The 25,345-nt window shown below is 40.6% G+C and overlaps 2 protein-coding genes across 3 annotated transcripts; both read right to left on the bottom strand.

The window, feature by feature from the left end:
- Positions 1–1,202: 1,202 nt before the first annotated feature.
- rgcc (regulator of cell cycle) lies at positions 1,203–6,530 on the bottom strand. The gene is made up of 5 exons (XM_010755684.3): positions 6,375–6,530; positions 5,942–6,115; positions 3,495–3,602; positions 2,884–2,946; positions 1,203–1,966 (listed from the first exon to the last, which is right to left on the bottom strand). Exons 1-5 carry the CDS (start codon positions 6,400–6,402, stop codon positions 1,959–1,961), a joined length of 381 nt encoding a protein of 126 aa, XP_010753986.1. The 5' UTR covers positions 6,403–6,530; the 3' UTR covers positions 1,203–1,958.
- A 2,100-nt stretch (positions 6,531–8,630) lies between these two features.
- On the bottom strand, positions 8,631–24,758 carry f5 (coagulation factor V). 2 transcript variants are annotated; one of them, XM_027291099.1, is made up of 26 exons: positions 24,518–24,758; positions 24,035–24,117; positions 23,011–23,133; positions 22,279–22,491; positions 22,024–22,185; positions 20,177–20,398; positions 19,920–20,085; positions 19,351–19,531; positions 18,639–18,735; positions 18,358–18,563; positions 17,264–17,411; positions 16,909–17,121; positions 16,368–16,803; positions 14,352–16,049; positions 14,079–14,247; positions 13,589–13,825; positions 13,253–13,469; positions 12,807–12,986; positions 12,572–12,688; positions 12,350–12,421; positions 12,110–12,195; positions 11,853–12,008; positions 11,622–11,766; positions 9,367–9,518; positions 9,023–9,205; positions 8,631–8,935 (listed from the first exon to the last, which is right to left on the bottom strand). In XM_027291099.1, exons 1-26 carry the CDS (start codon positions 24,676–24,678, stop codon positions 8,789–8,791), a joined length of 5,970 nt encoding a protein of 1,989 aa, XP_027146900.1. In that variant the 5' UTR covers positions 24,679–24,758; the 3' UTR covers positions 8,631–8,788. The 2 variants fall into 2 exon arrangements, with proteins under 2 accessions (XP_027146900.1, XP_019115525.1); XM_019259980.2 differs by having other exon boundaries at positions 14,352–16,803.
- Positions 24,759–25,345: the final 587 nt, after the last annotated feature.

Genomic DNA, 25,345 nt, shown 5'->3' with positions numbered 1-25,345 from the left:
AAGCTCCACCGATTTTACACATGATAAAACAGTTTACGGCTCATAAGAAATACACCAGAACCTTTAAGACACAACTGTGCAAAGGGATGAGTCTGAGAACATAATCCTCATGATGTCATAGTGATGTAAGAAGGGTTGTCTGGACTTGAAGACTAAGAATTTAGAACAGCAAGCCTGTCTTTATTGCGCACATTGCGACACTCTTAAGTTGAATTATGGGGAATGTAGGATCCAGCATTTTGATGGTTTGACCCGAAATACACAGTAAGATCTATTACAAATACAACCTATATAACAGTAGTAAAAAAAAAAATTCCTTTATGTCCATAAAGTTGCTGCTGCACTGAACTATATGCTACCAACATGGAGGTGTATCTGCCTATATAGTAGTGATCTTTGACCCCTGGTGGTCAGCAGACAGAGGGGTGCCTCTGACATTAGATTACTTCAGCTACACCTGCTGCTGAGCCAGGAATGGGGGTCACACCCTTGTGTCTCCCTCCACCTCTGGAAATAGACCCTGTTGCTAGAGAGGTTACATAAGCCCCTGCTTTGTTGAGTGGTTGATTAATGAGCACAGAAGGTAAGAGACGCATTATATCTATTTCAGTTTTTGTGTTGTTGCATGATTGAGTTTACATTCTTGTGAGGAAGTGAATGTCCCTCTTCCTACACGTATGCTATTTTGGTGAGTCTACATTAGAGAATTGCATCCACATTCCGAAAAAATAAATATGTACTGCCAAAAAAACACAAATGTAACAGTTTAACATGATTTAAAGTAAACTAAGGAAACTAATACCTCATAGGGAAATCAGCAGGTCATTGAAACACACAAAGAAACAGGGAGAAAGGCACAGTGAGGAAATATATTGGTGGGTTAATAAAATGCTGAGGTGGTGACTAGCCAGCTGTTGTTCAAAGATACCCACTGTGTTACTGCTCCAATTGAGCCAGCCAGCAGCTCTACACCTACTGTGCTCCATGGCCTCTGGAAGAAATCAATACACTCTTACGTGACTTGATTTTAGTATAGATGTAAGGACTGAGTGCACATGGAGGCAGTTGAAATGGCTAAAGAGAGAAACGTGAACAGGTCTCCACATTTAATTCAGATCTGAGTTGTATTACTAAAACAGAAGTCTGACAGAAGAACAGAGAAGAAAAAGCTTCTAGTCCAAAATAAAGAGAGGAGGCATGTGTAGTAAAAGAAAAACAATTTATACTTTAATATTAACTCTGGCAGGCATTAAATACACATACTGCTTTCCAGTTTTTGTCAGGGAGGATTAAGTTTTCAGTTCACATTTAAGCATGTAACCAACTTTATTCCAGAGTGTCAAAACTTAATCTGAATGGTCTGTTAATACCAAGGCAATTATAATTTGAAACAATTATTACTTATTTACATAAGATACAAAAATATATTTCACAAAAAACAATAAGGAGCTCTATAAAATTACAAATATATTTCTATTATAAAACGCTATTTTTTAAATACTCTTACAGCTCAAGTTTTGGATGAGGGAGTGTAACCTGGTCGGTGTGCTGGGATGATTTATGATTCTGACAATAAACGTTCCAGTGACTTTTTGCAGCAAATATTCCATGTCTTCATTCCTCACAACGTTTCATGGAGTCCATTACCTCATGCCTGCTAAAGTATTCTTGTCCTTAGGTTCCCTACAAGGCTAATTTTGACCCGCCTTGCAATCCTTACAGCCCAGGAGCCAGGCAACCTGGAGTTAGTAAAGCCTTGCTGGGTTAACTTTAGGAGAGTGCTGGCTAAACCTGATGCCACGGTGGAGCCACTTGAAAGTTGCTCTACCATCCAGCTGTATCCTGTTGGTTCATTTTTGGTGTGGGGGCCGGCCGCATATTAGCTGCTCTGGGGGGTCCAGACATCCACTCCCTACCTCCCTCATGGCTTCACTCCAGGATGACTTTGAGCCTCCTTGTCACATGCCTATGAACAGACAGACAGACAGACAGACAGACAGACAGACAGACAGACCCGATTAGAACAGGACTCCCCAGCTCCTTGGTTGCCAGTTCTATTCTCAGAGTGGCAAACGTTCGGTTTTATAGGCTGGTCATTGTAAACACTGGTGGCCCTAATAAACACCATTCTCCAGGGCTAACAGGGGACTGGCTGACTGCCCAACTGGCTGACTGAATGTCCCACTTTACAGAGAGACTGGACGCCTGCAGGCTATGAAAGATGGACATTCACTGGCTCAAACACAGAACAGAGCAGAGCAGTGGAAGCAAAAAACATGGAAATAAGGGAAGCATTTCAACTCCCACTTATGTCTCATTCCATTCCTGACATTTGCAATTTCAGCCCAGGTTTGCCCCAGCACACATTCCTCATACTCTGATACAAGTTCCAACACTCACAAGCCCCGTAGTAAAGAAGAGGTCCAACACAAATTAGCCATTTATGTCTATCATCCATGACGTTCTGTAAGCTACTAAACAACGCCCTACTTCTCAGGTTACTATGTCTTTGTTGGACTGTACAAAGTGATGAGGGGGGTAAGGATGGGGCAAAATAGAAAACCCAGTTCACAGCGTTGTGTGGTGTGTACAAACTTCACGGTGTTAGGAGCTGCGCTTTCTTCAAATTTGAGTGATGGGTGAAAAGTGCAATGTAATCCCAGAGGCCATATAGTCCACATGAAATGCCCCAGCTCCTACATAGGCCTGACACATCATTGTTTCTTAGAAACCTAAGGGGAGTGGCTCCTGTGTCACTTTATGAGTGGTCGTTAGCATAGCTCACATAGGGCCAACACTCCTGTTAATCCTGAGTAGCAGGCGGCGCCAGCACATGGACTAATTCATCAGGGGTTCTGACAGCTAGGTTTCATTAGCACTTACTCTCTAATGTCTTGTCAAGGTCAGCGATGAAGTCCTCCAGTTCTTTAGTGTCGCCGAGTTTGGCTGCGAGGGAGAAAAAGAGAGTCAGACTTTAAACTATGAAGAGTGAAGGGCTCCATTATAAGCGTCTTCAATCACAATGCTATGCACTATGATTTATACTTTGCAATACACATCAATATGACCCATGTCTCATTATAGTGATTTGATTCTGTCTCCAGAGACTCAATCCCAGAAACCACTGCCTGACGTTTGGTAATGATTTAGCCTTTCATGGCATCTAGTGTAGCCAGCGGACGCATATCCAGGCCAAAACTGCCTCTGCAATTTTTACTACTACTATAAAGAGATATCTGCATATGAATGCATACGAACTACATGCATATAAACTAATAAAAAGTTCATCAATGTCATACGATAGCTTATTTAATTTATTTGGTCAAAACTGTTTGACTACAAAACCAGAGTGCTACAAATGCCAAAATCTTGGTGTCTCACCTACACATTGTGCATTCATGTTATGGCAGAGTAAGTTCATCTAGATTTTTTTCAGTATGCAAAGTCATTACGGTTCATGTGTTTATGAGGACTGCATGAAGAGTGTAACTCACGTTTTGGTGACATAAGAGGGGGTGAGCTGGTGGTAGGGGAGAGCACGGTGGGGGAGTTGAGCCTCTCATCGCTGAAGCTGAAGCTGTTCCTGTTGAGTGACTCTGCACCTGTTACACAGAGAGAGAAGACAAAATCCAGAGAAATTAGATCTTCTGTTCTGTGTAGTCCACGCAACTCACACAAATCTGATCTATGTCAGTGGAGCGTCCTCAGGGTGTAATCACTGCATTCTCCTCTAATGACACCTTTCCTCTGTGGCCTGTCACACGCATGCATGTGCTTGTATTTGCACACAGAGTGGTGTGTATACACACAAACATATATTCTGACACAGGCAGACTGTAGAAGTCTCCGGTTTAAATACTGCACTGTAAAGCCAGGGATGGGATGACCAACGTTTCTGCTCTGCAACACTGGACAACACCAAAGCCAAAAATACCACGAGTGACTCTGTTGTGGCTGTTGCGACAGTAATATAACAGGTTGCCCTGTGTTTGATATGTTTAGAGTCTGACACGAGAGCAGAGCACCTTCTTATTCGAGCTGCTGTTTCTGTCTCCCCTGTACCACCCAAACTCTAAACGGATGGTTACATAAATTATATAATGGCCACTTTGATTCTGCCAGATCATATTTCAAGCTGCCACATAACATCAAACATTTTCACTTTGTTTGTCTGGTAGGAAATGGAGGAAAAGAGAGAAGAAAGCAGAGAAGAAGCTAAATGTGAAGCTAGATACTTTTACTACAGGAAGAAGTGTATGCTAAAAGAGTCAACCTTTCTGACCATGATATCTATGCATGAATTAAGTGTGTGTGACAAAAGATTAAGCACTTTAAGCTCTCCTTGTCTGTCTCACTCCACTGTGCTGAACTCAAGCGGACCTTAAAAGTGTCTCAGATGTCAACTACTTACTTACTCCCTCCTCCCTGACCTGTACCACTCCCACCACTCAGCACTGGACACACAGTGTGAGACAGGAGACGCCACACACAACGGGGAGCACCCAGGCACAAACACACACACAGATCTGTGGTCTTAACATCAGCAGTTGACTTGGACGTGAAACCTTCTTATTTCTCAGTTTTCGTCTCTACTCTCCTTCTTCTACCTTCTTTCACCCACAGACACACACACACACACACACACTCTCGGGTGGATCTCAAAGACCCTGCAAAGTTTATGTCATTAATCTGCATGTTCAACAGTCCATCCATCCATCAGGCTACAACACAATAGGTCGTCCCTGCCTGGGACAGGTCCCTCTACATCAGACTGCCATGGAGAGGACAGAGCGCATGCAGGAATCTGATCCCTTGAGCAAATCAACAAGCTCATTAGCATCACAGGCGCAGGTTCGAACACCTTCCCCCTGCTTCTATCACCGCTTACAGCAAAGAGCCTCAGTGCTAATGTGGTAATTATATACATTCTAGCTGTATTAGTAAACATTGTGGGGATTGATGATACTCTCACACACCACTGAAACTGCAGTTATACACCGTTAACAAATTGCAGATGAAATTACATTTTAATTACAAAGGTTTCACTGGTGCCTGAATCTTCTTGGAGTCTATCTTGCATGTGACAGCAGGGCGGTCTGGCCTGCAGTTAACTGGACAACCTTTCTGCACTGCTAAACGGTTCCACAGACAGCCTCTCCAGAAAAACAGAAGATCTTGACACATCTGCCCCTGGAAGTCCCAACCCACTCACACGTGTTCAGCAAACTATCTTTGCTCATAGGGACCAGAAGCATATTTTTCTCTGTATGTCAGCATATGAAGCTACATCCCATTTGGGTTAGAGGCTGCCCAAGGCCAGCTCTGCAGCTGGAGAAGCAGACTTTTAAAACACTGTGTAATATATGACAGTAGAACTTTGGGAATATGGTAGCAGGTGTGCCAAAATATGCAGCAGTAGCCTAATCTGAGGCCAAAATCTCTGGAGTAGGATCAAGGATTTCTCTCTCTCTCTCTCTCTCTCTCTCTCTCTCTCTCTCTCTGTGCGTTCATGTGTAATGGCGTGTGAGAACATACGTGCATGTGCAACAGTTTGCCATTCTCCACAGCTCCCCAGATGGCACATGATAAGATACAGCACACAGACAGAGATATTGCACGAGGAGCAGGAGTAACACTGGCTCCAGTGGAGATGAAGCAATGAGTTTATGAGTTTCAGATAACAAGACTGACTTCTTGGAAGTGTATCGTGTGGCAACAGAACTCACAACTCCTTCAGCCCATCATCCATACATGACACATGCAGAGAACAAACCATATATCATCTCCACAGTGCCTGATCTCCATCCTGGAGATCCATCCTTAGGTGTCATGGAGGTCTAATGGGGAACTTTTTGAGACTCCTAAATGTCTCTATATGACATCAGTCATAATGGCATGGCTCCATCATGCAGATCACAGTATGCGTAATGCTCAAACTTACTCTCGGAGTCGCTGATGCCGCTGTCGCTGACGCTGGCGCTGCTCCTCCTCTTCACGGTCTTCAGGTGCTCGTCGTACCTGAAGTGTCGCTTCTCCACCGGCGACGTGAAGTCTTCCATCACCGCGTCAAACTCACATAGCACGTCGGTCAGGTCCTCCTCCTGGACGAACTTCGCTGCAAGAAAGTAACAAAACAAAACATGTAAATCCATGTATTTATATTCATGAGAGACTTTAAGCTTTCAGCTGAATCAGGGATCATTGATCAGTAATATTATGACAATATGAACATGTGACTAGAGAAGTATGTTAAAAAAAAACATTCATAATCAATAATAAATATTTCCTATAGGAATACTGTGGACCTAAAGTGGCACTGATGTAAACAGTCGTATTGTTATTAGAAATTGTAATAATCCAAATTGGATATTTACCCTGGGCTTTCAATTTTGGAGACTTCATTATTCCAGAATCGGGTTTGGGATGATCCGGTACAGTCCTGCAGGTCTGTGTTACATATAAACTCACATGCACGTCCTTCCGTGTAAAGTCCCACTCTGAACTAACCCCCGACCCGAGGACTGCCGCCTTTTAACGAGCCCCGCTCAGCGGGGGCGGGGTCGACCGAGGCAGAGAGGGGTGGAGAGGCGTGTGAGTGTGTGTGCGTGTGTGCGCGCACGGGTGTATGTGCAGTGACCAATAAAACTGTACCCGGTTGAAGTTACGTTCAGATGACGTCTGACTCATAAAAGTATGTTTGTAAACAACTTATGTGTCACCTGCCAGGCAGAGGTGTAACACACAGATATTTATAATCATGAGCCATGAAGTGCATTGCATATTTCATCTCCGGGCAGATTACGACAGAACGAGGCCACGCTGTGTTTATCACACAGAAGACTCCTTATTTTAATCACATAAAGCCTCAAAATGAAGTTAATTCAATGAATTCAAATGAAGTTAATTGAATGTGCTGTGTGTATGCAGCGATGTAAAGTCCTGCTCCTCATTACAAAACCTAAAAGTGTTGTTTACTGTTACACAATTATTTTCCATAGAAAGCATGTGGTCAGCCTATAATACATGATGCACTATTTAAGACTGGTTACATATGTAAGTATGTAACGTATTTTGCTTCAGTTCTTTTAATCAACTTGACTTGACTGTAGCTTTTTTCCTGTGATGGAGTTATTATTATTATTATTGTTGTTGTTGTTGTTATTTTGTACATTAGGATCTGAATGTGTATTAAAACATAATCACTATGATTATCATGAGCCTTGTCAGTGATTTTCATTCACATGATGTAAGATATTGCACATGTGTGTATGTATGATTTCATATTTCTATATCAGTAAACAGAATATATCAGTCCAGTATGATTCCTGTGTCGCTTCTGCCATGAGGGGGTGAGCTATAAATCATGAGCTTTTATTTTTTAAATTTGTCATAATTCTCTAAATATGTATCACCCTTTAAATACTGAGTAGTACAGTACATCCATTTTTACAGCTCTGCACTCTACTCAGACAGGAAGTCATCTGGTTCTGTACAACATAATATTGAGCAATCTATCAGGCCAACATGCAAACATTTTGTTCTAATGTTGAAGCAAAGGTGAAGTTGGAGCGACATCTGGTGGTGCGCTGCCACAGTTGCATTACATGTTTTGATCCGTGAAACAATAGTTGATCTCTACTTACTCACTTCTTTACTAACTTTTCATCCCACTCACACAGTCTACATTGGCATGTGTGATGTAGTAGAAAGGTCTAAGGTAATTGCCCATGGCTTGGTGTCACTTGTTTCTCAGGCATGAAGCAACATTTTTGTCTTCCAACAACGTGCCTGGAGTCTAGAAGAGTAGTTGGGTGGTCTTTATTTTTTAGACCTTCAACCTGATAATCTCCTGTTAAAATGTCCATGTACAAGACACTTAATTTCTACCAGCTCTGGCTTCTGCAACAGGAGAATTTCCAAACAATAAAATGTCATTTTTGTGTCAGAGACTAATAGCTGGTTCTCATCAGTATTCCCAAAGCCTGAGACAGCCAGTTGTCCAATAAAACTATCTATGAGTTCATTTGTCTTCACAGCTCAGTAGCAGGCGGGGCAGCCATGCTGAGACTTTCACACCTCCAGTGCCCAGTTCAACATGATCAGCAAATGGATAAACATGGCATGTGTTTGCAGCTGCACGTGTCTGTTGGTTCTGGAGGCCCTGAGGTGCTACTTTACGACGGACCTGGCCTCAGTGGAGGTGCTACAAGTGACGCCTTTAAGACACCAGGAGAAGATATCAGTGTTCACATACTCATACTTGGGATGACAAGACTCGCCACGCACTGATACATCACTGACCTGCATGCTAAAAAATAAAAATGGCAATCATATTTATTGAAAAATACATTTCATGATCTGTACTTATTACATATAACATATTTACATTTATTTTTATTCATGATGAACAAAATGCCATACATCAGTTTTAACTATTGGCAAAACAGTTAAGATCACTCATAGTTCACTTACCAGTGAGTTTTAAAATCAGCTTTAACTGGGCATATATTCGTATAATAAAACTGTACATCCATCTTCATCTGGAACGAAAGCAACGTTCCAGTGCAGTCCTAATTTATACAAGAGTTGAGTTTCACAAGAAAGCATTTAACAAATGGCCGTACTCTATGTGTTGGCCTGCACTGAAAGCATGTGCATCCTCCATGACTGTATGTGGACATCTGGGTGTAGGGACTACATGTGTGTTTCACTTTGCGCGTGTGTTTATTTGGATGTAGAAGTGAATGCTTGACCTGACCTCTCATCATTTGGTATGAATGTGTGTGCATCACTCAAATTCACAGCCTAGTAGCTCTATTCTCATGGTGATGGAGCTCATCCAGCTTGTCGGGATGATTCGGATGAAGCGGGTGAAAATAGGAGGGTAGATGTAGTTTTTCACGTGGTCGTTGTTGTCAGTATTTCCAAAAAAAGTCTGGATTTGATGAGAGAGAGGCATTGTTTAAAGACAAAGAAACCAGTGAACTGGCTCAGTAGAATTAGTGATTTTGTCACAGCTCACCTTGGCAGTGACATCCTCATCATCTGAGTACGGTATCCAGTGTCTCCCATTATTACTGTACTGCAGAGTGTAGGAGACAACGTACATCTTATTTCCCAGAGATTTGGCTCCTTGTGTTATGATACCTGTGATTTTCTTGACTCGTTGCAGCTCCACCTGAAGCCACTGGTTCATGTCATTTTGCTGTGGAAAGAGAGGAAAGAATTAGTGTGTGGGTGCAGGTGTGTGCATACTGCTAACAGGTCACTCAGCTCCAGCAGCCTTCTTTGTGTCATACATGATGCTCACTATACATTTGAATGTATTCATTTTGACCCGTAAAGTCATTATCAGTATTATTGTACCTTAGCCTGCCATGCATTGACAGTGCCTTGTCTGTTGAGGCGTGCAAGGGAGGGTCTCCAGGGCCCAGAGTACCAGCTGGAAGCTGTGGAGCTGGCTGTGATGCGATGGTCTTCTATCAGTCCACTCTCCATCCCCAGAGGCACTGAGCAGCCTGAGCAGGAGACTCAAACTGTCACAACTGTTTGACAACAAGTATATACTGTGTGTGCACATGAATTCTGGTCATTTGGAGAAAGTATTTCTAAACCAGGAGAAATTATTTATCGTCACAGTGTGACCTATGGTCACATTTGCAAATTTAACATGCTTTATCTAGAGCTTGTGATATATGGGCAGAGCAAATGTGTTTAAATTACAAGTCAGTCATAAAACTGCATAAATTCCATGCACTTTGAAGAATCTATTGGTGAGATCGTTTTTCCAAAAAATCTAAACACTATCTAAACATAGAAGAGCACATAGAGCATAGAGAGTATAGACTGCACCCAGGCGAATCGTCCAGTCACCTCTGTTGACACACCTCTGTCTGTATTACAACTCACTGGTAATGAAAGACTACCAGTGTGGGATGAGTTGTAATACAGACAGATTGTGATGCTGCAATTACACCACTAGATGCAGCTTATTTATCTATAAGAATCAGGAATATCTAAACAAGTATCAAGGAAGCTTGGTATCAGCACTCATTATTAAAAGAGAAGGGGTGGGTTTATAAGTTATTCTTTTCTCACTCCTTTTTAAATATGTATTTCTATGTTTAAATGTTTTGCCTTATTTTTATTTTTATTTTTGTTTGCATATTCAAAATAAACACTTCAATCAATCAATCTAAATCCTACACACTGCACCTTTAAATCTTGTTTGTGGACACTGACCTCTTCTCCCTGAGATACAGAGCAGCTGTTTGCTTGCATTTAGGGAAGCAAGCACCATTCTGATCATTACCATGGTAATCAAGGTCAGAGGACAGGCATGTCCTCACTCCATAGATAGACACAACAGATAATAAATGAAATGTAAAGAACTTAGAAGTACAGTCAGATAACAATGGACCGCTAAGTGTTAAGATATTTCATTGGTTGTAAATGAATGACCATTCATGGACATACAGTAGTTGTGTCACTGTTCTGAGTGCATACAAGACGAGCCAGAGAGGACAGCTTCTTTAGAACCGAGGCAACATCGTGTCATGACAAGTGCATTGATACATCCTCATGTACAAACTCAAGAATGTGTGGGATAGCCCTCAACACAAGAATGGGCTGTAGAGATGGCAAGGGTAGCAGCATTTGAGAAAATGTCACTTGGATGACTTCGACAAATGGACTTATTTATTAGCAAGTGGGGCAAGTATTTAACTTTTTGCAGGGCTCCTGAATTGGATTATATAGTGAAGAGAGACAAACTCCTAAGTCTTGATGTGAGGTATGAAGCTGTGTAGCTTCATTCATGTTCATGTATTTATTTAGTTATTTTATTCATTTAGTTATTGTTTTGGTCTGATGGTCTGCCTACACACTTTATCCATGCATGTGTGGGTTTGATTAAAATCACTGCCCACTATTTATTTCTGTTTTCACCTATTTATTTTTATTTTCTGTAAGCTCACTTATGTTTTCTGTTATTAGGACTACTGTAATTGGTAGGGATATTGTCACTACGTATGAAACAGCATAATCGTACACTGACAATCAAGGACAAATGATGGCAGATGGTGATGGTTTGTGGGGTTTTCTTGTTATAGTTGGTTGTTTTCATGTATAAAAGTTCATAAATCTAGAATAGAATTTAAAATTCTTCTCCTTACTTACAAAGCTCTTCATGGTCAGGCACCATCGTATCTAAAAGAGCTCATAGTACCTTACTACCCCTCTAGAACACTGCGCTCTCAGGATGCTGGGTTCCTTGTGGTTCCTATAGTTTCCAAAAGTAGATTGGGAGCCAGAGCTTTCAGCTATCAGGCTCCCCTTCTGTGGAACAAACTACCATTCTGGGTTCAGGAGACAGACACGATCAACACTTTTAAGAGTAGACTTAAGACTTTCCTTTTTGATAAAGCTTATAGTTAGGGCTGGCTCAGGTCATCCCTTAGTTATGCTGCCATAGGATTAGACTGCCGGGGGTCTCTGTCTCGGTCTCGGTCTCGGTCTCTCTCTCTCTCTCTCTCTCTCTCTCTCTCTCTCTCTCTCTCGAAGCTTTATGTAAAGAATGAATGTATATAATCCACCCACCCACATGCACAGTAACATCTTACCATCAAGCTCACAGCCATAGAATTCCATGCGGACTGTAGCCTTGTTGTACCAGCTGATAGGGTGGAGCCTAATGAAGCGCCCAATCAAAGGAGGAAAGAAGGTGTTTTTCTTTATGTCATGGGCTTCCTTGTTTCCAATGAATACCTGTTGAAAGATGAAGGTGATTACAGACCCCTCTCTTAGTTTGTGGCTCTTTGCATTGATAAATGAGGTGATCAGACTTCCCCCACCTTCCTGAAATCATTGCTGTCGCCCTTATAGAAGGTCCACTTGCGACGATCGGTGCTGTAGGAGATAGTGTACTTTTCCACAAACTGGGTTTGGAACAGCTGCCTGGCTCCCTGTGTGGCCACCTGGCTGATCACAACTGGCCTCTGGAAGTCCACCTGTAGATGGGGAAATCCACAAGTAGCAGATTTTATTCACATAGAAAGTGCTTATGCACAAATGTAGTCAAAGACACACTCATTACACTTTCAACACAGACCTGAATCCAGCTGGAGTTCTGCTCTGTGCTCCATGCATTGTATTTACCCTGATTGTTTAATCTGGCAAGATAGGGCTCCCAGTATCCTATAAAGATATTAATACTCATTCATAAGTCATTCCTCGAGTGACTTATTGGTCTTTACTGCAATACTTATGCAAAACAGTCACAAATCATTGGGATTTCAGTAGGACCACAGTGAATCTGTTGCCAAAAGAAATATGGAGGCAGCATGTCGACCTCTAGTGTTGATTGCTGTGATCTGTTCATCTTTTACGCTGCCGGATTGTAGACCCAGTGGACGGTAGCAGTCTTGGGGGAAACATACAAGCAACATTTCAATATAAAAACACATAAAAGAATGGAAGTGTAGTTAAAAAACAATATTGTATATGTTGCAGGATGTTTATGAATTTGTTCAACAAATTCATAAACATGGTACAACAACAAATTTTGTTGTACCATTATCTAGAACCAGGAAGAGGGTCTGCATGCCCTTCTGCTGGTTGAAACCAACTTCTGTCTCCAGCTGCCATAGGCCAGGTTTGGATGGATACATCTCCAGAGTAGCAAAGCTCCCTGCAAACATGGTTCAGTACAGTAATAATGATGACACATTCTGAGTAGATATACTGTAGAATGTGAATTCTAAAACTGGAAAACACAAAAGCACATTAACACACATTATGTTGCTCACCAGGTAGTAGTGGGTGGACAGCCTGTCTGTAACTGGTGGTCTTCTTGTGGAGGAACGTCTGTCCGTGGAAGTGAACACTCTGAAGGTCTTTGGGAGAGCCCATGTTGATCAGGTGCCAGCACACGAGCTGGTTAGTGTACATTCTCAAGCCCTTCAAGTTGTGTATAATGCCATTGATGGCTTAAGAAACAAGACATAAACAGACTTTTAATCATTTTCTGTCAGGTGAGTTTCAGGTGAGTTCTGTTCTGTACATGGTAGAAAAGGTATTGGACTGTGAAGTTGACCTACAGTAACATATTTTGACACAATGATATATTATCAACACTGGATGGACACTGTCTATGTAAACCAATATGGTAAAGAATTCTTGGTTATCACACTTAAAAGATTTTGGTTGGAGGATCATTTAAACCAGCTTAGGTTGAAGGTATACAATGCATTACAATGGAACTTTAGGTTCTCCTTCAGTTTGGGGTCCATCACTCTCCTTCGGTTTTTCCTCTGCATCATCTCATAGTTCTTGTCGAAGTACCAGCTCTGCGACTCATCAAAGGTCATGAAAAGCAGCATGAACTGCCTCATGTCTGGTAACTCTCTGTTCAGGGTGCCCTTTCGACACACCAGCAAAGGCCCAATCAAGCCAGAGTGTATGTCCCTTTCCTAGGAGACAGAGCATACACAAGATTTAATAGGAGGTCGGAAACTCAAATTCCACATAGGTTATGGTGGCTTTAAATTGCATTCATAAATAGTAAATATTACTTGCATAAATTACTCACAGGATTAACACCTGAATAGTAGGCCCATGTACGGCAGTGAGATTCCTCTTGTGTTGGCCCAACCATGGAATTGACCTTCCATATATATGTATAGTTCCTACCAGGTTGAACCTCATTGTCATATTTATGCCAGTACTTAGATCTATCCTCATAATTAAGACCCTCTGCCTGCTTGGAATAGGTAACCCCGTTTGGATGTAAGGAGTATGGACGTTTGGCATTGTTCTTGAACACCACCTACAAGACAAATTCTGTGTCATTAACATGTCAAGTCAGCTGCTTGTTTTCCTTGATTTCAGTCTTTGTGTTAAGCTAACCTAACTGGGTGGTAAAAATATCAATCTTTCCAAAATGCTGAACTATTTGGTTTACATAAAGCAACAATCAGACTGCAGACTACAGAAAATCCAAAACTGAAAATGTGAAATCACAGAATAGCTATACAGATTCTAGTTTTGCAGCTGATGCCGACAGTCTTGATGAGACAAACCATGATAGTTTGATCAACTTCTGCCTTGATGACAGGTCCCAGGATGCCTAGATGCTCATCTATCTCTCCACGGACTTCAGGTCTGTTGAAGCTACTGTCCAGGTAACTTCGGAAAACCACTTTTGTGAACTTTGTCTCTCGGCTGTTTAGTTGCGACTTTTCTTGCCTCCTGTAAGATAACATTGCATGTATGGATGTGCCTTCAATAAATCTGAACAGTCATATCTTCTCAAATGTCATGTGAGTTTATCGTATGGCTATAAATTAGCTTACTTCTGTCCGTAGCCAGCATAGTCCCACTCAACCTCCTCTGCAGCAATGAAATACATCTTGACACTTGTGCTTGTTTGTTGTAAGAAATATTTAGTGGTCTCGTCCAGGTAGGCGTTCTTGATATCTTCATGACTGCTGTAGGGGTCTTTGTAGACCACATACTCATATTCATCTGCCTTCACATCTTGCTCATCCAGCCCTAGATGCTCTGGTTCATCCCCAGGAATATATAGCTCGTAGTTACTGAAATCAGGCCGGGGCACACCGATGACCACAGGTATGTTAATGAGATCCTCCTCATCAGAGACAGGTTGTGGTATATTGGGTCGTGCTCCACGTGGGGTCATGAATGGATTGAATCCACGAGGAGATGGTAAGCCACTCCTGGCCTGAGGCTTGTATTCCTTCCTCCTCTTTGTTTTCATGCCATGGCCCTTCTGAGGTCTTTGTCGGAGGTTCACCTTTCTGATCTTTTTTGGAGTTGGCGTTGTTAGTGGGGTCTCTTTTCCAAAATATTTCATCATGTAATCAGGAATCTCCATGGGTACCATTTGGTGAGTTCCTTCATAAGTCCAGTTGTGTCCTTGTGTTTTGACAGCAGTGGTTTTAATCAAATTTGTATTGTTTCCTTTAATGTAGATAAGCACTTCCTCACTACTCTCTGAGCCACTTAGCATCTCGGAAGAGCTCTTACTTGCTGCATTGCCAGAGACAGATAAGTTACCTGAAACCATAGTCTCATTGGAGAAACTGTCCACTGAGAATGTGTGGTTCGACTCGGCAAGAGGAGCTGTGATATTCTCCCTACTCTCTGAACTAATCCCGTCTGATGAATTTGATATGGATATATTCATTGTCACATTCTGGAAGGGCCCAGCTTCAAACAAAATATATGTTACATTTTCAAGACTGGAATTAGCTGGAAGAGTCACATTTTCAGAGGAATTCATTTGAAGTCCGTACTCTGGCTCTGTTGCTGTGATCAGAGAGTTATTGTCACTGGTTTTCTTGCCTGTGCTCTCCACGTCCACCTCAAAAAAGGTCAAGGTGCGCCCAACCATTTTGCTGATGTCACCCTCTACAACATCAGTTGATGGAATAGACAATAAATGGTTTAATCCATCTGCTGACATGTTAACATGGTTGGCCACTGTGTTATTCTTATTTTCCTCTGTAGTATTGCGTGACAGAAGGGTGACATTGCTCTTTAGCGTACTGTTTAGATTGCTGGTGCTCAAATCGGGTGGAGAGAACACATCCCCTCTGGTGAGTCTCTCCTCAGAGTCCTCCACCAAGATTATGTCCACAGAAGTCTGGTTATCACCAGTCAACGTTACAGTCATTTTTTCAGTCTCCAAGATAGAAGTAAGATTATCAACCGTAACGTTGATAATCTCTGCAGATACATTTTGAGCCACTAACAAAGCTGAAGCATTGTGAACTATTATGTTCTTTGTGTCAGTCACTGTAACGTTATCAAGATCTGAGACGACAGAAGTACTGCTATTTGTGGTTATACTGTTATTATTAAGTGACATATTTAGACTATGGAAAACAGTTGTGTTCTCTGTTTTATACATAGAACTTGATTGTCTACTTCTGTTCTGCATGTGTGTTGTATTCTCACTGATACTTTGGTTTAGCAGATTAACTTCCGTAAGGTTTTGTCTGTCCAACTCTTTCCAATTTTGTAATAATGTTGCATTTATTACATTTTCCTTTGGAATCGAGGTCTCATTTTCACTCTTTTTCTCTGTGAAGTAAAGAGTGATATTCGAATCTCCATTGAGCACATCAATATCATCATAGTTGTTGAGGAAAGAAAGGTCCAGCTTCTCTACATCTGAGATACCAGACTGATTCCCCAGAGACCTGAGACCTAATTCTTGTGCATACACTGCTGTTAAGTCACCTTTGTCCGCCACTATGTTTTTTGGGGGTTCTGGCGTTGCTTCTTTCTTTAGATTAACTTCCGTAAGGTTTTGTCTATCCAGCTCTTTCCAATTTTGTAATAATGTTGCATTTATTACATTTTCCTTTGGAATCGAGGTCTCATTTTCACTCTTTTTCTCTGTGAAGTAAAGAGTGATATTCGAATCTCCATTGAGCACATCAATATCATCATAGTTGTTGAGGAAAGAAAGGTCCAGCTTCTCTACATCTGAGATACCAGACTGATTCCCCAGAGACCTGAGACCTAATTCCTGTGCATACATTGCTGTCAAGTCACCTTCCTCCGCCACTATGTTTTTTTGGGGTTTCGGCGTTGCTTCTTTCTTCTTCCATTCATCAAAGCTCTGAGGGCGCCACTCATTAAATTCTATGTTCGACTCTAGACCTTCTTCTTCAGTGTACTCGTACACGTGGTCCCGATAACACTCAACATCCTGAAACATTATGCGCACTCCTTTGGTCGTCTCATGGGAATTTAGTGAAGCCAAAAGCCAGACACCTGGTTTAAGACAGACACACAAAAGACACAAAAACAATTACAATTAATAGCACATATTTAGTTTTTGTTGTTATAAAATTCTCCCTACAGATTGAACTGACTGACCAAAGTTGTCCATGTTCATAGAGATGGTCTCTCCAGTCATAGGATAGAGGCTGAGAATGTCCTCTTTCCGATCATTGAGCTCAAATGTGTGGCCATAGAACGTTGCTGTCTGGATGTACTCTTGTGCTCCAATGCTGGACACATGCCACGTTGCAACCTCACCATTGCAGAAGCCTAAGATTGGGCCGCTCTCAAACACATAACCGTTAATCGCTGTGGGGAAATGAACATGCAGTAGTCATCTGACAGGTAGCTGAAGCCAATGCAGTTAGATGTGAACAAATAATGGAGTAAATATATCAAATCTTTTAGGATGAACTTGTATTAGCTTTAATCTGATTCTGGCTAAACTTACTGTGCATGACATTGGATTTATGAAAGTCTGGGTCTGCCTTGTTCACTTTGGAACGATCACAGTATTGGCGAATGTTGTCATCCAGGTACCAGCTCTTATTCTCATCGAACACAGCAAACATGGCATGCTGCTCTTTGTCTGCTCTCAGCTGTAGAATTAAAACCGAAACCTCTATTTAGTTTTGTCTTATCTAATGGTAATGTACATGTGTAAGTAATATCAATAGTCTATATGTAAAGGCTTTAAGTGTAACACAGAATAAATCTGGATAAACATTTTGCTCCTCTTACATATAGTTATATGGTAAATTATTAAAAATACAACAAAACTGAAGAAATCATAAATTGCAACTGTTAATCTGAAAATGCAACAAAACTAAAATTAACTTACTGTAAAGCTGTAAATAGAAAAGAGAAATGTTGCTGCGAACATTGAATTATCCTACGGCCAACTTTATCTTCCAGATGTCATGTTGAAAACAAACAAAGTGGTGTGGACCAAGCCACTCAACACTAACTTGTTTTCCAGCAATTCTGGCCAGCATTTGAGTGTCAGGTAGTGCTTAATTACTTGCTCACGGATATGCAGCTTAGTTTTTAGTTCGCAAGGATATGCTGTTTTTGTAATGTTAACTATAGGAGAAGAGTTGTGATTATCACTGTCTGGAGCTGGTGGATTCTCTCATTCGGTCTCAACGGGTTTGGGGCAGATGGCTGTCCATCATGAGCTGGACCCGGCTCAAGGTTTCTGCTTGTTTTTCCTTGTCACTGTCGCAAAATGATTGCTCATGGTGGGAACTGTGTGTCTGTAAATAATACTATAAAGAGTACAGTCTAGACCTGCTCTATATGGAGTGTTATAGATAACCTCTGAAACATTAAGGGATCACCAAAGTATTTACAAATCACCCTGTGAGAACATGAATGTCTGTATCAAATGTCATGGCAAACCAATCAATAGTTGCCATTAGACATTTTACCGAACCCACAAATTTCAACCTTATGGTGGCACTAAAGGAAAAGTCACAGTCACCAAAGTTAGTATGAATTCATCCTCTGGAGGCATGAATGAAATCCAGTGTAGAATCTTTTTACCTGTACATTCCTAACATTGAGGGACTGACTCTTGCAGATTAGCATTGGTCCTATCAGTCCTGAGGCGATGTCACGTGGTGTGTCCACTGCACTGTGGTACATTCGTGTCAGACATCGAGAGTCTTTCTCCAAAGGCGTGTCCTCTTCAAGCACTTTCCATTCATAAGTGTGTGTCTCACCTGGCTGAACAGCATGAGACTGGTTGCCTGGTAACATTAAGATACCCCATCAATTCCTTTGTAATTATTTCATATAATCAGTCAATTTGAAACATTTAGTACCTCCTGCTGGGTAGTTGACTCCCTCTTCTGACTTCTCTATGCTCAGTCCATGTGGATAGATGCTGTAGGGCCTGGAGGCCTTGTTCTTAAAGACAATCTGTAGAAGGACAGAAGATGTGTGAGGACATGCAGTCTGTAGACAATGACACATCTCATTAGGGATGCACGGTTAACCATTAGTTATTATAATAAAACTGACAATCGGTTGGTTAACGGTATTATGTATAATGAAATTGTAGCTGATTTATTATTGGTCAATAACATTAATAACTGGTGTCCAAAAACTACAGTTTCTGAGCTTCTTTTTAAAATACAAAATAATGTGAAATTATTGGTTACTCTTTGTATTATTGGTATTAAGCATGAGAAGCAGGTGAATATCAGTTCAGTTATCCATAGCATGCATCCACAGATCTAAGGCCTGGTGACCTTAAGTCCAGAATGAACTAAGAATAAAAAATTGACACATGATTTGTGACTTGATTTGTTGATTTGAAATACAACTGACAATGGAGTTGAAGTGACTGTCAGCTTTAATTTGATAGTGTTTCTATCCACTGATGAACAGCAACTGTAGCCATTTTCTTACATTGTTCTCAAATTTTCATCAGGTGTCTGCTAGGTTAAGAATTTACTTTATGATTTTGGAAATCATTCAGTGTACCATACTGTACCGTATACTTGATTATATTTTAATTGAATATGATCTCACCTTGATAACATCTCTGATTTGCGCTCTGATCACTGGGCCCAAGATTCCAAGCTCATTTTTCCTCTGCTTGGTCTCTAACTTTTCAGTGAATGACTCATCTTTGTACAGTGTGTAGACTGCCTTCTTGTACTTCCCACCTATGCGTGTTGATGACTGCCTCAGGTACTTTGACTTGAAGTTCCTACACAGAGAGATGTTGCATTTCATTTAGAAACATTGATGTAACTTCTATGTAACTTGCCTCACAACTGCACCTCAAGCTGTCCATAGTGTTTTTAGTGGTCTTTGTCTAGTCTCACATTGCCAGACTTATCTCCTCACTGTTTAAATGCTTTGTCAGCACTAGAGAAAGGTTTGATCTAATGTAAAACTGTTAACTTAAATATTTGAAACATTCTCTCAGTCGATACATGTAGCAGAGTGAGAGATGGACTTCTAATAAGCAGCACTATCACAGTCTCTCTTTTTACAGTAAACAGGGTATAAACACAAATGTCTTGCTACAGGAAGATGGCTGATTAGTTTGCATGCTATCAAACATATAACATTTATCTGTACAGGCTGCTTACTCATCAATGTGTTCAGGCATGTTGGGTGCATAGTCCCAGACAATTTCCTCTGCAGCGATGTGGTATGTCCACTCCGTGCTTTGTTGTTTTTGTGCAATGGACAGCCTTCGCCGGGGTGCTTGGAAGCCATCACACTCTTTCACGTCCACAAAACCATGCATGCCAGCTGCAATAACAAAAACATAATTTTTGTTACATTGGTCAAAAACATTTGGTGGATGATGGATCAACTCATCGCTGTTAACTGAAACACTTACCTTCCATATGTTTGATGGTGTGTGAGGAGAGCAGCCAGCGGCCTGTGTGGAGAGCCACCATGCTTGCAGTGGTAGAGGAGCCGCTGATCAAGCCCACAGATGATACTTTATGGCCAGTCTGCTGCAGCACCTGCCCGTTTATGTGCACTGAGAATACCTCAGGCTCTGAGCTCATACCCAGCAGCTGCAGGCTCACAGGGGCATAGGCACATAGACTAACATCTGGAAAGAAACGAGGAAACTGTTTATGGGGTGCCGTTTGTAAAGTGGCTCACGCTGAAAATAACAGCAACATTTTGTCACATTTAGCTTCAAACAATGTTTAAAAAACTGGTGTGAATGTTTGACTTTTGTCACTTTTTTGCACATTTACAACAATATTTGTCAACTTAGAGATATTTTAAATATTTAAATATAAATGTTAAATGTTAACTCTAAATCTAAATGTTAGATCTAAATGTTAAATCTAAATCTAAATGTTAAATCTAAATGTTTCATGTGAAACTAAATATAACTAAACTAAATATACTAACTACCTAAAATAAGAAACACATTTGGAGAAACTTTATTTGAAGAGTACTTTGAGTTTTTAGTGTCACTTTTATGAAGAGTGCGGGACTTATGACCTGTAGCTGTTGATAAGTCCCGCACTCTCAAGTGACACTAAAAACTTAAAGTACTCTTAAAATAAAGTTTCTCCAAACGTGTTTCTTATTTTAGGTAGTTATTATCATGATAATCCATGTCCATTTCCCCGGATAAAATTGGTTTTATTCATTATTTGCCACTATAAACACGCTCTGACCTCCTCGAGCTTTTACTTCCGGTTACCAGCATTTAAATTTGCATATTAGCTAAATATTTAGTTTCACATGAAACATTTAGATTCAACATTTGGATTTAGATTTAACATTTAGATTTAGATTTAACATTTAGATCTATATTTAACATGTAGATTTAACATTTAGATTTAGATTTAACATATATATTTAAATATTTTAAATATCTCTAAGTTGACAAATATTGTTATAAATGTGCAAAAAAGTGACTCTCAAAAATTCACACCAGTTTTTTTAAACATTGTTTAAAGCTAAATGTTACAAAATGTTGCTGTTATTTTCAGAGTGAGCCACTTTACAAACCCCATAACTGTTGGCCACTTTGTGTATCTCATCTTTGAACTAGGCTTCCTGTGAAAGTGTCATCATGAAGAGTGATCCTGTTAAGGTTTTGATGGATTAAATAGTATGTTAAGTACACAGTAAGGTTTACTGATATACATATTTTGTGAAATTTTTTAGACCACCTGTCAGAGACCATCCAGCATTATGAAGTGTTTTAATGTGGAGCTCTCCACGTTTTACCATTTTGAAGAGGAATGTTAAATTTCAAACTGAATTCACCTTTTTATACACAAATTTGAGCTGACTCACTGGGCTCTTCTAAGAAGTCAGAAATGAATCAAGCATAACATTCAACCACTAAAACTAATGAATAACTAATTTGACATCTTAATCAAGAAATAAAGAAATCTGTAATAATTTTAGTGATTTGCAATGGGGGTTGTGGGTAAGTCAGTACAGTCACGGATGTGTTTCGGTGTGTGTATTGATTAGTAAATTAACAGAAACCTAACCGACAAGACATCAATTAATGGCTGTGAAGTAAAAATGGCATAAATTCTGTAAATCTAACTTCTTATGTGTGAGAATCTGTAGCTTTTCCTTTCCTTCCAAGATATGATCAAATCAAAAATTAATCAAGAGATTAATTTATAATCTAGCCCAACCAAATGACTGTCTTGAACTCAATGAGCAACAAAATGAGTGAATGTGGGACAGACTAACCAGGCAGTGATCCCTTTGTGTATCCGTTGATGGTATATTTAACATGGTCGTCTGAGGAATGGCTTTTTGGGCTGTACTTGCTCTCCTTCTCATCAAAAACTCCAAAGAGAAGAACATATTCATTGTGGACGCCGATCTGTTTTCCTGACACATCCAGACTGCCTACGTAGAGAAAGAATAGTGGAGAGCGTGAGGTCATTTTATTTTTCATTTTCATTTCAGGTGTAAGTGGAAACACACATGTTACACACTTACCTGGCTTGCAGACGAGTAAAGTACCAATAAGGCCAGAGTTGTAGTCACGGACAACATTTTGGTGGGAGATATAGGAGTAGGTGAGGCAGGTAGGATCATTGGGCCGTGGAGAAACATCTGACGTCACCTCCCAGGAGTAAACGTGCTCCCTGTTAGGCTGCACTACATCATCCTCTTTCTCTTTCTGTGATGTGTTGTCAAAGTAGTTGGCTCCTACAAAAAAAAAAGGCATTTGAGATGGAAGACCCCTGAACAGTTTAATTAATGAAATATGCCCAGCAGGGGTCTGAGGATATTATTTTTTTTCCTAACAAAATTTGTGGACTGTTACTCCAGACATAAAGAAGCTATTCTTTAATTTTTAATTCCTCTGGACTCTTTGTTTTGCATTAAGAGTGGATTAAGAAGTAATTAGTATTAATTTCCTACATCCAGAATGCCACTAATGTTATTTCTCTACATAGAAAAGGACACAGACAGTGATTTCCTAAGGCTTAGCAAGCTTCCGGTTGGACTTCAGTACCGTCTGCTTTGATTATCTGCCTGTCCTGGTTAATATTTTAGAAAAAGACAAACAAGGTTGTTTGTTGGGTTAGCCAATGTTGTGTGATTAACATCATGAACCCCCACAGTGTTCCCAACGAACAGATCACTGTGTTGATCTGTAGAGTGCTGTCTTCAGGTTTGCCACAGCTGTCAGTCTTATCTGCAGCTGTGCTTACAGGCACCTACCTTCTGACTGTTTTCCATAAGCAACCCCATGTGGGTGGATGCTATACGGCTCAGTCGCCATGTTTCTGAAAGTGACGACAATCGTCTCCCCCTCCTCTGCCCTCAGTGTGGGTCCAAGTAGTCCTGCAGAGGAAGACAGCCTTAAGTTTATTTGGAATCCACAGCATCTGGCACACCACCATGACACACCAGACCAAGCAACCAAGTGTCATACTGACTCAATCTTTGTTTACTGTGTGTGGCCCATAAATTATAAGGTACATTAATGCAATAAACATGATATATATTTAGCCTGCTTTATGTTTTTCCAAGAAATGAATCAATATGTAGGTGTTTCTCCTTAAAAACATCCCTGGAAAGTAAAATGTACTTTGTAGCTGCTGACAGCTGGCTATATTCTTTACTTTAATGGCTTGTAGTATCTCTGTGTGCTTTACGATTGTTTTGTTTTCTGTCTTCATTCTATATCTATACACACCCTACAACACTCACTTTCCCCCATTCACACACATTCATACACTGACAGCAGAAGCTGCCATGCAAGGTGACAACTGCTCATCAGGAGTGACACAGTGCTTCCTGTCTAAACCAATCATGATGATACTGAAATCAACATGCTGTATCATCTTACACACACACACACACACACACACACACACACACACACACACACACTTCAGCTAGACTAGAGATGGTGGGAATCGAACCAGTAACCCTCTGATTGCTACGATCTGAGCCACAACAACCCTTTATTATAGTTTACAAACTACATACATTACATTAAGCATCTCTACCCATTTACCCTCTATTTAGTACCGGACAAGATAGTTCTTGTCATGTTATGTACATATCAATTCCATCCATCCATATTATGTAACTGCTTCTCCTAACACAGTCAATACTTTTCCAGTAAATGATTAGGAATGATTGTTTCTCTCTGGGTTGACAGTGGATTTGCAGACAGGATGAGTGTAAGTAAGTATAAGTAATTAGAGTCTTCATATAACCCCAGCACAAAGTTTACCTAACCAGGCGGGATGAGTCTTAGCCTGTTTGAAGTCTTTCTCATACTCTCGAAAGACCACTTTCTTATAGATGGGACTAAACCTGAGGAGTGGGAGGAAAAACACAAAATATGAGTCAACACAGAGGAAAAATACTTCACTTTGCACAGTATATCCACAAGATATGGACTTTAGAGATATTACGTCATACTTTTCTGCAACTAATGTGTGTAGCCTAGTATCTCTGTGTGTGTCATAACACTGATACTAACTGGAAAGGACAAACTGAACTGTTTTTTACAACGTACAAACAACTTCTACATGAAAATTCTTCACGAGATTATTCAGATGAGATTCGGCAGACACAATTCAGTTAAACAAATATGTACAAAATAGTATAATTTCAAAATAGTGTAGATTTCTCATAATAAAATAAAAATATAGGCTTCATCACCAGTTGCATATCTTATATTTACCATTTAATACCAGAACCAGCATCCTACCTGTCTGTGTCATTCCCAGAGTACTTCCAGTCTATTTCAACAGCAGCAATGTAATAGTGTCTCTCTCTTGGTTCATGCTCGGACGCTTTCACATGGAAAACATACAGAAGAACCAGGACGAGCAGGAGATGCCATGCTCCAGCCCAGGAACAGAGCCTCATATCTGCTATCAATCCTACAGGTGGGACTGGTCTGTTCTGCAAGAGAAGAAGCTGTGATATGACAGAGAGGTCCGCTCTGCTTTATCTGTCACTGACACACACACAGAAACAGGCAGACACAAACACACACACACACACACACACACACACACACACACACACACACACACATTTAAACATTATGTCCCAGGGCAATGAACTGTGTCTCTGCTTTTTTTTTCTTTCTTGTAATTCAAACCTCATGCGTGCTGTGAGTCATCCCCAAGGGGTGTGCTTATTTCTCTGGAAAAGCATGGTGAGGATGAGTGTTAAAAATTACACTGCAAATTTCTCTGACCTCAAAATATCCCTGAAAAACATCCTCCCATAAAAACATGGCATAATTCAAGAGCAAAAGATTACTGCATCCCATCCCAGGCAAAACAAACAAAGAAACAATGCTGTTATTTTCATTGAGCACATGCTTAATTTACCTCTTCTTCAGGAATTTGGAGTCTGTTATGCACAACTCAGATGTCAAAGATCTCACCTGCAGTTGATCTAAAATGCAGTAGAAGCCATGCTTGCATGGACTTGTAATATACTTGCCCTTTAACATATTATATATAGTGGATTATTATTACTGATGTATTAAGACTTAAAACATAGCTGCTCTGGTCTTGGGCTG

Source organism: Larimichthys crocea, chromosome XVIII, assembly GCF_000972845.2.
Source record: "Larimichthys crocea isolate SSNF chromosome XVIII, L_crocea_2.0, whole genome shotgun sequence".
NCBI classification, from domain to species: domain Eukaryota; kingdom Metazoa; phylum Chordata; class Actinopteri; family Sciaenidae; genus Larimichthys; species Larimichthys crocea.
This window is presented reverse-complemented; position numbering and strand designations above follow the sequence as displayed.

Excerpts from the sequence above, each read along its gene's own strand:
- f5 (XM_019259980.2), bottom strand. The coding sequence starts at position 24,678 with ATGAGGCTCTGTTCCTGGGCTGGAGCATGGCATCTCCTGCTCGTCCTG. Across the intron at positions 12,422-12,571 it reads CTTCCTGGTTCTAGATAATG|ACTGCTACCGTCCACTGGGT; the intron begins GTACAACAAAAT and ends GTTTCCCCCAAG. Across the intron at positions 9,519-11,621 it reads CTATGGCTGTGAGCTTGATG|GCTGCTCAGTGCCTCTGGGG; the intron begins GTAAGATGTTAC and ends TCTCCTGCTCAG.
- rgcc (XM_010755684.3), bottom strand. The coding sequence starts at position 6,402 with ATGAAGTCTCCAAAATTGAAAGCCCAGG. Across the intron at positions 6,116-6,374 it reads TCCAAAATTGAAAGCCCAGG|CGAAGTTCGTCCAGGAGGAG; the intron begins GTAAATATCCAA and ends ACTTTCTTGCAG. Across the intron at positions 2,947-3,494 it reads CCCTCTTATGTCACCAAAAC|CCAAACTCGGCGACACTAAA; the intron begins GTGAGTTACACT and ends TCTCCCTCGCAG.